The 15,434-nt window shown below is 45.8% G+C and overlaps 1 protein-coding gene across 1 annotated transcript in view; it reads right to left on the bottom strand.

Annotated features, from left to right (window-relative positions):
- The window catches only part of LOC135049969 (tapasin-related protein-like), a 63,033-nt gene extending 49,395 nt beyond the window's left edge, over positions 1–13,638 (bottom strand). The window contains exons 1-2 of the mRNA XM_063956016.1: positions 13,531–13,638; positions 1,958–2,140 (exon numbers count right to left, since the gene is read on the bottom strand). Coding sequence (XP_063812086.1) covers positions 1,958–2,140; positions 13,531–13,585 — 238 coding nt within the window. The 5' untranslated portion in view covers positions 13,586–13,638. The remainder of the gene's footprint in view (positions 1–1,957; positions 2,141–13,530) is intronic.
- Positions 13,639–15,434: the final 1,796 nt, after the last annotated feature.

Here is a 15,434-nt window from a genome sequence, read left to right as displayed (position 1 = left end):
AACATGATAACTCCAAGTAGAGCACTATTGGGCAGATTTATTAAGCCTGATGAAGTGATAAAGTGCAAGGTGATAACGCAGCAGCCAATCAGCTCTTAACTTTCATGTTACAGGCTGGGTTTGAAAAATGACAGTTAGGAGTTGACTGGCTGGTGCGTTATCACCTTCCACTTTATCACTTCACCAGGCTTAATAAATCTGCCCCTCAGTTATTCCAGTTCAGCTATTGTAAACTGGACACATACTATGGCCTTTATTTGTAATGAATGCATAGTGACAACTGGAGACATGCAGGATCCATCTGAGCTACTTGCACTGCAGTATGTATATATTATAAGTATTTACTCTTAAACATGGACATAACTAAACTATTGCATGCCCATAGCAAACTTTTTAAGGGCCCTAACTAACTCATACTGTACCTCCTAACTGTCCCTATTTCAGCGGGACAGTCCTGCTATTCAGACACTGTCCCTGGTGTCCCCCCTGCAGGCCACAATGTCCCATGGTGAGGAGGGGAGCCTTTGACCAACGCTGCTAGTGATCACTTAATAGATGCCATGTGTATGTGCAGGGTGGCGAGTCTAGGGGCTGCCCAGCTGCTCGAGGAGAGCTGGGCACGCCCCATAAATGACAAACATGGGGGACGTGCCACTAAGCCACTCTCACCCAAGTTCTCGTCCCCACCCCACCGAGGCTATGCCCCCTGAGCGCGTCTATGGCATTCTAATCATGATATGTTGAGAGGTATGTTAACATACTGTAATGGTCAGCAAAGAGTAACAAAATAATAAAGGAAAATAGTTCAGTATATGATGTAACACACCAGCTAGAAGATATTATCCAAATAACAGCATATTAAACAGCACCATGTGTCCAGCATATTACACTGCAAACGTCTGTCAGACATCTGATGTAGTAGTTTAGCCGATTGCACCGATTTATTGTCCCCCAGGCTAGAACATAACTACTTTTACGGTCTCCTCTCCAGGAGAAGGCCGGAGAGAAGAAACTGCAGGGTGCAGGGCCAGGCTGTCTTGTCGCTAAGCTCCGGGCTAAATTATGCGCCATTTAGCCTTCTCCCCTTTATACAGAGCGCGAAACCCAGTTATCTTCTCATCCATCCACTTTACTAGGAAGTGGGCAGGATGCGGGAGATTTGCCACTCTTCCGTGGGTACAAAGGACTGCCCGAAAAATGGTGAGTCTCCCACAACTTGCAGGAGAGTAGGCAAGTATGCCCTAGGACCAGAGAGCCCACTTCTTGTTGCTGACACAAACATAGAAACATAGAATTTGACGCAGATAACCACTTGGCCCATCTAGTCTGCCCCCTTTTTAACCATATTGTTACCTCAAACCCTGGGGCAGATGTATTAACCTGGAGAAGGCATAAGGAAGTGATAAACCAGTGATATGTGCAAGGTGATAAAGGCACCAGCCAATCAGATCCTAACTGTTAATTTACATATTGGAACTGATTGGCTGGTGCCTTTATCACCTTGCACATATCACTGGTTTATCACTTCCTTATGCCTTCTAAAGGTTAATACATCTGCTCCGCTATTTGATCTGTATTTCTTTGTAAGGATATCCTTGTATCCAAGGACAGGCTGGGGCTTCTTTTTAGCCCTGGCATCCGTGTGCACACGCAACATGAAAGGGGTGCGCAGACACTGCTCACAGAGGGCGTGCCACAAGCCAGGGAGGCGTGGACCCGCAGCACGCCCCCATATTTCTTAGAAATGGGCACTTTGGGATAAACCTGCACCCACTGTACTTACGCCTTTTCTCTTACATATTTGACCTGAGAACCCTACACATTGTTGCTAGCCCAAAGCCTCATAATAATATTCTGTAAACTGTTTTTCAACTCGGCAAGCATTGTTTTTTTTCATCCAAGTGCCTATCACTTTTTTAAATTATACTAGAACTACATAAGAAACTTGTAGTCTCACCTTTAAAAATAAATTTAACACCTTCAAAATCAAGATGCTCTACATCAAGTTCTTGATTACTTCTTAGTACAAGCAAAGCTTTGTTTGGGGGAAGAGTAGGGTCCGCCAGCCACTGATCACCAGTAAACTTTTCATACAAACATGGAAGTTTTAAGAATGCCCCCTCTTCAGTGGACCAGTTTCCTGCAAAAGAAAAATTACTTATTTAAGAATATTTACATATTATACTAAAAATAAAAAAAATGAGATTTTAATTACCTACCAGTAAATTTTTTCTCGTAGTCCATAAGGGATATTGGGGAGACTTCGTATGATGGGTATAGACGGGGTCCAAAGGAGCCGGTGCACTTTAAGTTTCTTCACTGTGTGTGCTGGCTCCTCCACCCCTATACCCCCCTCCCACAGGCAGTTATAGGTAAAACAGTGCCCGAAGGAGAAAGGACATATATGAGAGAAGGAACATGATCACAAAGAGTGGTGAGATTTAATACCAGCGCACCACAAACATATTGTTACCAGTCGTTGCCGGTTGTTATAACAGCAACAGCTGAACAGGTAACCAAATAACAGAGACCCTGCAGAAAAGTCCTTATGGACTATGAGAAAAGGATTTACCGGTAGGTAATTAAAATCCTATTTTCTCTAGCATCCATAAGGGATATTGGGGAGACTTAGGTGGTCATTCCGAGTTGTATGCTAGCTGCATTTGTTCGCTGTGCAGGGATGAGGCAAAAAAAACGGCACTTCTGCGCATGCGGCACAATGCGCACGCGCGGCATACTATTACAACAACGTAGTTTTACACAGAGTCTAGCGATGCTTTTCTGTCGCACAGGCAGCCACAGAGTGATTGACAGGAAGAGGGCGTTTCTGGGTGTTAACTGACCATTTTCAGGGAGTGTTCGGAAAAACGCAGGCGTGGCAGGGCGAACGCAGGGCGTGTTTGTGACGTCAAATCAGGAACTGAATGGCCTGAAGTGATCGTAAGCGCTGAGTAGGTTTGAAGCTACTCTGAAACTGCACAAAATTATTTTGTAGCCACTCTGCGATCCCTTCGTTCGCACTTCTGCTAAGCTAAAATACACTCCCAGTGGGTGGCGGCATAGCGTTTGCATGGCTGCTAAAAACTGCTAGCGAGCGAACAACTCAGAATGACCCCCTTAGTACGATGCAGACGTCCCAAAGCTTCCAGAACGGGCAGGAATATGCAGAGACTGCTGCAGCACCACCTGCCCAAACTGGGTATCCTCTTTGGCCAGGGTATCAAACTTGTAGAACTTCACAAAGGTGTTCTTCCCCGACCAGGTAGCGGCTCGGCATAGTTGCAAGGCAGAGACTCCTCGGGCAGCCGCCCAGGAAGAGCCCACAGATCTTGTAGAGTGGGCCTTCAGAGACTGTGGAACAGGTAAGGCTGCTGACACATAGGCCTGTTGGTTAGTGAGCCTAAGCCAACGAGCAATGGACTGCTTCGAAGCAGGACAACCCTTTTTTTGCGCAACACAGAGCACGAACAAGGAATGAGTCTTTCTGATCCGAGCCGTTCGCTTGACATAGCAGGAAGCAGGACAACCCTTTTTTGCGCATCACAGAGCACGAACAAGGAATCAGTCTTTCTGATCTGAGTCGTTCGCTTGACATAGATCAAGGCTCGCACAGCATTCAATGCCTCCGGTGGAGCAGAAGTGTCAGAACTGGACAGAACCACAATAGGTTGATTCAGGTGAAATGCAGAGACAAACTTCAGCAGGAACTGCTGCCTAATCCTGAGCTCCGCTCTGTCCTCGTAAAAGACCAAGTATGGTCTTTTACACGATAACATCACTGTCTTCCATGTGAGGTACTTGTCATCAGAGGTTCAAACCAGGAGGACTGTCTAAAATTCAACACCACATTCAAATCCCAAGGTGCCGTGGGCGGCACAAACTGAGGTTGTATGTGGAGTACCCCTTGCAAGGAGGTCTGAACTTCTGGCAACAGTGCCAATTTCTTCTGAAAGAAAATGGAGAGTGCTGAAATCTGGACATTAATGGAACCCAGACGCAAGCCCTTATCCATACCAGCCTGCAGGAAACGTAAGAAACGTTCCAAGTGGAACTCTGCAGGTGGATACGTGCATTCCTCGCACCAAGAGACATATCTTCTCCAGATATGATGATAGTGTTTTGACGTCACAGGTTTCCTGGCCTGAACCATGGTAGCAATAAACTTTTTGGAAAGGCCCTTGTGAGCTAGGATGTTCCGCTCAACCTCCATGCTGTCAAACGAAGTAGCCATAAGTCCGGGTAGACGAATGGTCCTTGTTGAAGATCGCTTCTTAGTGGTAGAGGCCAAGGGTCTTTGACAGACATGTCCAGAAGATCCGCATACCACGCCCTCCGAGGCCAATCTGGGGAAGTCCGAATTGCCTGGACTCCTTGATTTCTGATTCGCTTGAGCAACGGAATCGGAGGAAACCGGAAGACCAGCCGGTAAGGCCAAGGTGACGTCAGTGCGTCCACTGCCCTCGCCTGAGGGTCCCTGGTTCGAAAGCAATACCAGTGAAGCTTTTGTTGAGACGAGAAGCCATCATGTCTATCTGCGGGCAGCCACTCCGGTGGATGATCTGACATTGCTCTTGCATTTGTTTCCGCCCAGAGGAGTATCTGACACCTCTCGCATGCAAGCTCTGCTTTTTGTCCTTCCTTGCCGACTGATGTACGCCATTGCCGTGGCGTTGTCCGGCTGAACTTGAATCGTGTGATTCGTGAGCAGAGGAGAGGCCTGGATCAGAGCATTGTAGATCGCCAGAAGTTCCAGAATGTTGATCGGAAGGAGGGCTCATGGGCTGACCACCTGCCCTGGAACTGTGCCCCTTGGGTGAGAGCACCCAATCCTCACAGACTCGCATCCGTCGTGAGGAGGGTCCAATCCTGAATACCGAAACTCTGGCCTTACAGGAGATTGGAGGATTGCAGCCACCATAGGAGGGAAATCCTGGCCTGAGGTGACAGCCGAATCATCCGATGCATCTGTAGATGTGATCTGGACCACTTGCTCAGGAGATTCTATTGAAATGTTCTGGCATGGAACCTACTATATTTGATCACCTCGAAGGAGGCAACCATCTTCCCCAACAATCTGATGCAAAGATGGATAAACGAGCAGGTCGGAGAACCATGTGGACCATCTCCTGAACTGTTCTCGCCTTGTCCTCTGGGAGGAACACCTTCTGGACAACCGTATCCAGTAACATCCCCAAGAACAGGAGCCGCAGAGTCGGTTCCAGGTAAGACTTCTGTAGATTGAGAATCCACTCATGGGGTGACAGAAATTGGATAGTGTGGTCGATATGGAGCAATAAAAGCTCCCTGGATCTTGCTTTTATCAGAAGATCGTCCAGATAAAGGACAACATTGACCCCCTGGACCCGGAGTTGGAACATCATCTCCGCCATCACCTCTGTGAATACCCTCGGAGCTGTGGACAGGCCAAAGGGTAGTGCCTGGAACTGGTAGTGATCGTCCAGTACGGCAAACCTCAGATAGGCCTGATGAGGTGGCCAAATTGGAATATGAAGGTAGGCGTCCTTGATATCCAGGGAAACCAGGAATTCCTGTTCTTCCAGATCCGCAATCACTCCCCTCAGGGATTCCATTTTGAACTTGAAAACCTTTAGGTAAGGATTCAAGGACTTTAGATTCAAAATGGGCAGTACCGAGCCGTCCGGCTTTGGTACCACAAACAGGTTGGAGTAATAACCTCTGCCTCATTGTGGTATCAGTACTGGAACTATGACGTGGGACTGGACCAACTTTCGGATGGGCTGTTGCAATGTAACTTGCGTATCCTCCATAGCTGGTAAGCTTGATTTGAAAAATCGTTGAGGAGGAGCACCATCGAACTCCAGCTTGTAGCCCTGAGAAATTAGGTCCCTAATTTGTAACATCTGCTCTAGTAGCTAAGTCTGCAACAGCCTGTTGTAGTAGCTGAGTTTTCTGAACACTAGCAGTGAGTTGTGATGACATATCAGACACCATAGTTTTAAGAGCCCCTAGCTAGGAGGCCTCTGGACCGCCTCCCCCAGCCCCTTCACTGATTTGTGAAAATTGGCTGCATTGTTCACATGACTCAGAATCAGTAGATAAGGGAGAGAATCTAGTGTGGCATACACTACAGAGTGATTACAGTAATCACAATAACATACACTCAGACAGTATATTGAGATCAAGTCTGCCCTACTGTATGTGAGAGGAGAGAGAGAGAGAGAGAGAGAGAGAGAGAGAGAGAGAGAGACACCAGCACACCCATAGTGAGGCTGTCAGCTAACTATAACACAGTGAAACCTACTGATTTTTGTCCTATATAGGACAGATTGTGTACAATAGTGGCTCTCCCCCTTTGCTACACCCTGTACCAGTTTTCCAGCGTGTCCGAGGAGTCAGGAAGCACTGTGTGTGCTGTTTGCTGCTGCATTAAGCAGAGGAAGGTGCCAAAATGCCCCTGGTCCCGCTCTGAGGTAGCTCCGCCCCCACAATGGCGCCGGAGCTACAGAGTTTTTTTATACTGGTAATGTCTCCTATTATGCTTAAAAACATCACAAAAGTGCTAGTTTAAGCCATTTTGAGCCAGTTCACACGGGGGGCTCTTGCGGGTCTCCCCTGCGTTCAGTCGCACTTTGAACCGGGGCCCCCGGTTTGTACTCACCACAGATGTCACCTTCAGGCATATGTTAGGGGTGTGCGGCATGCTGCGATTGCGACAGCCAAGGCGCAGTGCCCCGCTGAACAAACAAACTCTCAGGACAGTGGTCCTGCAGCTTGGAAGCGGTATACCGAAAAATAATAAAAGTTTAAAATAAATTGATGAAATCTCTCTGGAGCTGCAGAGATGTGCATCTTCTCCTGAGGGCACTTTTTTTTTATAAAACTGTCTGTGGGATGGGGCATAGAGGGGAGGAGGCAGCACACCCAGTGAAGAAATTTAAAGTGCACTGGCTCCTTTGGACCCCGTCTATACCCATCGTACCAAGTCTCCCCAATATCCCTTATGGATGCTAGAGAAATGCTAGTTTTTATCTACTGGTATTTTTTTCTTGCAATCTTTTATTCACAGACCAAGGCCTTTATTTATTAAAAGCCACCGCTTGCCAGTGGGTTGGAGCCTGGAAGTGAAATTTTAAGAGAGACTGGGGTAAATTTACTAAGATCAATCTCGGCTGACATCGGCCGTTTGATTTACAACTTTTTGGAAAAAACAAACATGGTAATTTACTAAACTACCGTGCTTTTGCAATTCAAGTTTACCAATGTTGTTGTCATTTGTATTGTCAGGCAGTGTTTTACAGGGTAATTTAGTAAAACACTACTGGACATGACACAATGAAGCCCGGCTGGATCAGCAAGCTCTGTGCAGGGCTTCATTGTGTACAGCCTTTAACTAGTTAAAAATTAAAATTATGTGGGGTCCCCCCTCCTGAATATAACCAGCCCTATGCTCTTTGAGCCGGTCCTGGTTAATAAAATACCGGGGGCAAAATTGCGTACTGGTTCCCAGTGTTTTAAAAACCAGCACCGGGCTCTTGGACCGGCCCTGGTTCCAAAAATACAGGGGAAAAAGTACAAGGTGGTCACCCGCATTTTTTAAATGAGCATCGGGCTCCACTAGTCACGGAGATAATTCTTGCTATGAGCTCCACTTGGTCAAGAACCAGCCCTGGACATAAGTAAGGCAAGTAGCGTGGAGCAGGGCAAACAAGGCAGTCAGTGAGAGATCCATCAGCAATGAGAAGAACATCAGCGGTCTAGAGCTTATGGTACTTATTCATAGCATTCCTAGTGGTATATAGGGGGTCACTCCGACACAATCGCACGCTGCAGTTTTTTGCAGCTGTGCGATCGGGTCACAATAGCGCATGCGTGCGGGCCACAATGCACAGGTGCGTCGCTGCCTGGCGACGGTCGTCGCCAGGCAGCAATGAGAAGAACGAAGAGAGTTCACAGCGGCGAACGCAAGAAGATTGACAGGAAGAGGCCGGCCGGGGGTGTCAACTCACCGTTTTCTGGGAGTGTCGAAGAAAATGCAGGCGTGCTCGGACGTTTGCAGGGAGGGATCCTGACATCAGCTCCAGGAAGGATCATCGCAGCGGCTGAGTATGTCTTGAGCTGTGCAGAGACTGGACAAACTTTTTGCTTGTGCAGCTCTATGCACAGCCGATCGCAGCCCTGCACAGCGTTTACCCCCTCCCCTGTAGACGGAGATTACCTGGTCGCAGCATTGCAAAAAATAGCCTGCATGCGACCAGGTCGGGATGACCCCCATAGATAGTGTACACAGTCTGCTGCTGTATCATTAACCAGTGCCCTCCATTGAAAAAATATCCAGATATTCCAGAACTTACACAAGAGTTGGTATTTCTAACAGAACTTAAAACCTACCCCCGCTCTTCGTCAGTAAGAACACCAAGATCAACTTCCCACTTTTAAGAGGGAGACATGAGTCTCGAAAAAGACGGAGCAATTCCAGCAGACTCAAATATTGATAGTACCTGTATTGGAGTTAATGGAGACCCTGTCTCCTCATTGAGGAAGCCAGGCAGTGTGGTATGCCTTCAGTTCTCCACCAAGCCCACTAAATGAGTGAGCTAAGAGGTCATATAGTAAAGGCAAAAGTTTTTTAGGGCTAGACTCCCAGCGGTCTTAGACCTACACAAAGTGTGACCCACTAGCTTTGTTCTCACCCCATACGAAGGGGGAATGAACAGTATTAATGGCAGTAAATACTTTTTAGGAATGCTAGAATATGTACTGTATGACTGGATGACAATCTTAAAAAGTTTAATGAAACCAGTAACTGAAAGAAGCTTTTTTTCCCAGGCGTGAACCTTCAGTTTGAAATGTGGCGGGACAGCATCAACAATATGCATCACAGGAGCCACCCAAAGCCCCAGCTAACGAAACATCAGGGTCTACTGCAGTGGACAAGAGATAGGCAAGTGGGAAGAGAGGGTACCAGAAAGGGGGGAAATACTGGCAAAAAAATGTACCAAAGGTGTCAACCGCACAAAGACTATCAACTGTGTCATCCACATCAGTCAGGAACAGAAGCATGTCTTCAGAATAGACAGCTATAGTGTCTACAACAGCTCTGGCCTGTAGACAAGAAATGCCAGGATCCAATCTCACTAAACAGGACAGTGGTTTAATGGTCAACCTGAACAGCAGAGAGGAAAGCAGGCAACCCTTTTGGGTGCACTTACACAATCCAAATGGAAATGTGCTATGGCCATTTACAGAGACCCGAGCAGCCAGAGAAGAATATAACAGCCAAACCCTGTGGATAAACTTAGAACCCATGCAAACTCTTTACCAAAATCTCCTGAAAGAAGTCAACAGCTTTGGCAATGTCAGGAGACACCACCAATGCCCCCAATCTACACCCCACGGGACATTTGGAGGTGATGGAAGGGGGAGAAATTATATTTTTTGTGGTGTTTTATATCATTGCATGAAGTAGGTCATTGTGCAACAAAAGCAAACCTTAGAAACAGCGGAGTCCCTTTACATGAAGGGTGCCCCACAAGTGCATGTGCCATTATAGGGTGAGTGGATACTGTCATGACTGGTTTTTTGTGAACCCAGAGTCTATGTGAAGTCTGTGAGGGTAACTGGAGGACTGTGTGTGGAATTGGCTGGTCTGAGGGAAACAGTGAGAGGAAGAGGTAAAGAGCAATCCCTAATCGAAAGTCGAACCTGGGCCTCGGCAGAGCCGAAACACCGGGGACTTGGTGTTGATAACAGGATGGTGAATGTACTGTAGCAGGGAGGAGTGTAGCAGAGGATTAACCAGCTAAGAACTGGATGGGTATTGTGACTAATAGCATTACACTCTCCTTACTTGGTGAGAACGGCTGGAGATACACGGTCGACCGGACTGGCTACCAGCTGAGGAAGAACTGGAACGGACTGGCTACTGGTTGAAGATGAACTGGACCAGACTGGCTAGAGGCAGAGGATGAGCTGGACCGGACTGGCTAGAGGCCGAGGATGAGTTTGACCGGACTGGCTAGGGACAGAGGATGAGCTGGACCGGACTGGGTACCGGCCGAGGATGAGCTGGACCGAATTGGCTACCGGCCGAGGATGAGCTGGACCAGACTGGCTACCGGCCGAAGATGAGCTGGACCAGACTGGCTACCGGCCGAAGATGAGCTGGACCAGACTGGAACTGGACTTGAGAGCAACCACACTGGAAACAGACTGGATAGCAAAAGAACAGAGGCTTGCAGGTACTAAGGTAGTAGGTGTAACCTCTAGGGAGCTCAGCTACTAGGCTCACACTGATCTGTGTAACTCAAGAAACGGCAGCTTCTGAAACTCAGGTCTCTCTGTACCTCTTGATGCTTGGTGAATAGTCAGGTGATTCAGAGAGTCTCAGGCTGGCACAGGATTGGATAGCTCATGATCAGGTGATCAGACCCTGTCACGTCAGTACTCCAGCTTAAGCTCTGAGTAGCAGGCCGGGAAAACACTGAAGCTTAAATTTCTTAAAATGAGAAAAAAAAGAAAAAAAAAAAGAAAAAGAAAAGAAGGACGCTGGCTTTTAGGCCCAAATACAAGAAAGCTGAGCACAGTGACAGTGGAGAATTAAATGGTGCACACAGGATCTTGCTGATTACTTACAGAGGAATTCCTACTCAGGTGGCTAATCAAGAGTAAGTAAAACAGATTGCAGTTTGCATGCTGAGCTGAAGCAGATGCAGGTTATAGGATATGCAGAGGCAAGCCACAGAACATGAGAAATACAGTCAGGATTGTGACAGATACATTTAGTGCCCTCCCTCTCTGTGGGAAACAAGTTTTCTATAGTCCTGGTTAGTACTGCCTTGCAATCACAGTGGCCAGATTATTTAAAGAAGGGAGTCCCCTCTATCAAATGTTGATGCCTCTGAACTTATGAACGTTAGTATGGGGAGATCCTCATTATTTCTCTGCATTGTAGGGAGGTTATTGTTTGGTGTCCACCTTTTTCAAACATGGGTGCCCTTTGCTTTGCAGGTGCTAGGATGGAGAATATCGGGGACTAAGGGATATACACAATAAACACAGTAAACATTGGCTTTTCAAAGTTACCGATAACCTGCAGCTTTCTCCAATGGATTTCAAAGAGCAAAAGTAATTAATGCTAAATCAGGCTTGTTTAATTACTATTGCTGTTTGAAATAAATAGGTAAAAGTAGACAATCATCAGGAGCAGAAGGCTAGATCTACATCCCCCCCCTCAACAATAACAGACTTATATATTTTTTCTGTTGTAAATTCTCTCTCTTATACTTGGAGCCCGTCACTAAAGACATATAGTGGGACACATTGGGGTATATTTACTAAGACGGGAGTTCTATTTAAGATGGGATGTTGCCCGCAGCAACCAATCAGATGCTACTTCTCATTTATCTAGCACCTTCTAAAAGATAATACCTGGAACCTGATTGGTTGCTATGGGCAACATCACATCTTAAACAGAACTCCTATCTTCGTAAATTTACCCCATTGTCTGCCGTTTTAACGTATATGCAGGTGACTAGTACCACTCATTGGGGGTAATTCAGAGTTGATTGCAGCAGGAAATTTGTTAGCAGTTCGGCAAAACCATAGTGGTCATTCAGAGTTGTTCGCTCGGTAATTTTTTTCGCATCGCAGCGATTTTCCGCTTATTGCGCATGCGCAATGTTCGCACTGCGACTGCGCCAAGTAAATTTGCTATGAAGATTGGTATTTTACTCACGGCATTACGAGTTTTTTTCTTCGTTCTGGTGATCGTAATGTGATTGACAGGAAGTGGGTGTTTCTGGGCGGAAACTGGCCGTTTTATGGGTGTGTGTGAAAAAACGCTACCGTTTCTGGGAAAAACGCGGGAGTGGCTGGAGAAACGGAGGAGTGTCTGGGCGAACGCTGGGTGTGTTTGTGACGTCAAACCAGGAACGAAACTGACTAAACTGATTGCAGTGGCAGAGTAAGTCTCGAGCTACTCAGAAACTGCAAAGAAATTTCTATTCGCAATTTTGAGAATCTTTCGTTCGCAATTTTGATAAGCTAAGATTCACTCCCAGTAGGCGGCGGCTTAGCGTGTGCAATGCTGCTAAAAGCAGCTTGCGAGCGAACAACTCGGAATGAGGGCCCATGTGCAGTGCAGGTGTGGCAGATATAACATGTGCAGAGAGAGTTAGATTTGGGTGGGTTATTTTGTTTCTGTGCAGGGTAAATACTGGCTGCTTTATTTTTAAACTGCAATTTAGTTTCAGTTTAAACACACCCCACCCAAATCTAACTCTCTCTGGACATGTTATATCTGCCCCCCTGCAGTGCACATGGTTTTGCCCAACTGCTAACAAATTTGCTGCTGTGATCAACTCTGAATTAGGCCCATTGGGGGTCATTCCGAGTTGATCGCTCGCTAGCAACTTTTTGCAGCACAGCGATAATCTCAACCGCGGCTAAACTGCGCATGCACCGCAATGCGCAGGCGCATCGTACGAGTACAAAGCGGTTCGTTGCTGAGCGATGGATTTAACGAAGAATCCATTTGCACAGCCGAACGCACGGTGATTGACAGGAAGAGGGCGTTTATGGGTGTCAACTGACCGTTTTCAGGGAGTTGATGGAAAAACGCAGGCGTGTCCAGGTGTTTGCAGGGCGGGTGTCTGATGTCAAATCCGGACCAGACACACTGAAATGATCGCAAGGGCTGAGTAAGTCTAGAGCTACTTAGAAACTGCACAAATTTGTTTCGGCCCGCTCGGCAGCACAAGCGTTCACACACTTGCAAAGCAAAAATACACTCACCCCTAGGCGGCGACTATTTGATAGTAAGCCAGCAAAAAGTTGCTAGCGAGCGATCAACTCGGAATGACCCCCATTGTCTGTAGGAATGGGATTAAAGGACAACCTGATAAAATGTTTTACTTTGCTTGATACATAGTTAATCTCTGTGCCTGCCTATAAAACTAACCTATACTATACAACTCTGTGTGCATGATGTATATTATCTACATTTAATATTATATCATAATTTTTCTGCTAAAATATCAATGCATAATTGCAGCATTCTGAATAATTCCCAGGGAACCACTGCTGCCTTGCAGGGGCATGTATGCATGTAGTGAGTCAGAAGACTTTCCACTGCAATCCCCACCATAAAAGGATTAAGAAACTAACTACTGTGTAATGCATATTAAAGGTTCAAATATATCTTGTCCATGTAATAAGAATAGATTGCATAATAACACAAAATAAGAAAAGCTGTGCCCAGCACTTGGTCAGAACGAAAAATTGGGGAGGATTCCAGAGACAAATCTTTAATAAGACCTCAGTCTGTCCTATGAATTTAGGGATAATTGGCAACAAGGACAATGTTCTGCAGGCCTTCACAGAAGCTATGAAAAACATAGTTCTGCAATGCAGGTGCATAAAAGTAATACAAGTTAGTGGATGCTATAAAAAGTAAATGTAGATAAATATAGTGATTTCAGCAATCAAGTCCACTGCCATCCATGTGAGCAAACAGACAGGCAGCATAGGTATTTAGAAGAAGCCACTCACCAGATATTAGTAGTGCACATAGTATAATGGATACAGTACGACTGGAGGAGTCCATTGCAGTGTGTAAATACTGCTTCTGCCTTCATCTAATTATGCTGCTTTTACTTTCGTTTCTCATTATGTTGCTGTTACTTTCGTTTTTATAGAACGTATTAAGCAAAAACAGGCGTTACCTCGGCTGTAGTGTAGATTAACTCATACACTGCTGTTTTACAGAGTAGCTAGGGAGGGGCACACCTATAGCTGCCAGTAATGTGAGGTGCTACCTACTGAGACTTGTAGTTCTACAGAAGAAAAAAGGGGGGTGTTGTAGGTGCACTGTCTCTAGCATTACTGATATCATACAGCTTAGCATATAATAAATAGTGGAGTTTAGTTATGAATTGATCAATGCATGAAGCTGCAGCCCCGCGGCAAGGGACTCCACTCTGCTGCAGTACCTAACACTATAGGGGTTCAAACCTAGGGCACGGGACCCCCCAAAAAACCACAGCCAAGCAACCCCAGGGCATCACAGGGAATAATTATGTGTAGTGAGAAGGATTAAGGGATAGGTGAGAGAAAAAAGGGTGTTATGGGGTGAATTAATATAAGTGGAAAAAATGTGTAACATGTATAATAAACAAACGGTGAAAGTGCCAAATTAAATGTAATGCTGCGATGCCCTGTTGTCGCCCAGCCACGGCAGTCCAGGAGGCCCCGTACCCCAGGAGCCACCCCATTTCTGACCTATTGTTCTGAATAATTGGACTTACCTAGAATTGTGCCATATTCACAAGTGCAGTCATGCTAGGTACCCTAGTTAAAATAAATGAGGGTCAGGTGCGGGTGGGTGTAAGTCTAAGAATGAAGGTGTCTCACTCCTTCAGGTGTGTCTATACAAAACACTTTTAGTTTAACTAGGGTACCTAGCATGACTGCACTTGTGAATATGGCACAATTCTAGGTAAGTCCAATTATTCAGAACAATAGGTCAGAAATGGGGTGGCTCCTGGGGTACGGGGCCTCCTGGACTGCCGTGGCTGGGCGACAACAGGGCATCGCAGCATTACATTTAATTTGGCACTTTCACCGTTTGTTTATTATACATGTTACACATTTTTTCCACTTATATTAATTCACCCCATAACACCCTTTTTTTTCTCACCTATCCCTTAATCCTTCTCACTACACATAATTATTCCCTGCGATGCCCTGGGGTTGCTTGGCTGTGGTTTTTTTGGGGGTCCCGTGCCCTAGGTTTGAACCCCTATAGTGTTAGGTACTGCAGCAGAGTGGAGTCCCTTGCCGCGGGGCTGCAGCTTCATGCATTGATCAATTCATAACTAAACTCCACTATTTATTATATGCTAAGCTGTATGATATCAGTAATGCTAGAGACAGTGCACCTACAACACCCCCCTTTTTTCTTCTGTAGTTTTACAGAGTAGAGCTGATATACTGTATTCTGCAGGAAGATTACCAACCTAGATGCAGGCTGAAAAGTATACTCAAAAGTAAACTCACACAATGCCACAGCCTTACTGTATAGCTGTTGAAATAAATAGCTTAATGTAAAAGGTTGACAAGAATACTAATAGCATCACCCTAAGAAAAAAATAATAATACATGCGTATAGAAAGGTTAGTGTATAGTGTCCCATTAGGATTGTCATCTTTTCTGTAAACTTCACACGCACTACAGTATATTATATTATGGATGAACAGGAATTGGGGGGAGGTGAGAGTTAGAAGGGCACAAAAAGCACATTATAATAATCATTTATGAATGTGCAAAGAGCGTTTACATTTTTTTGGGATGTCAAGATTTCATTTTTGCACATATTACCCCATTTACAAAGAAATAGTTCCACAGTACTCAAGGAAATTAACAGGACTACAAGAAAGATGAGGCTTTTATTTTTA

Source organism: Pseudophryne corroboree, chromosome 2 (genome assembly GCF_028390025.1).
Source record: "Pseudophryne corroboree isolate aPseCor3 chromosome 2, aPseCor3.hap2, whole genome shotgun sequence".
Taxonomy (NCBI): domain Eukaryota; kingdom Metazoa; phylum Chordata; class Amphibia; order Anura; family Myobatrachidae; genus Pseudophryne; species Pseudophryne corroboree.
This window is presented reverse-complemented; position numbering and strand designations above follow the sequence as displayed.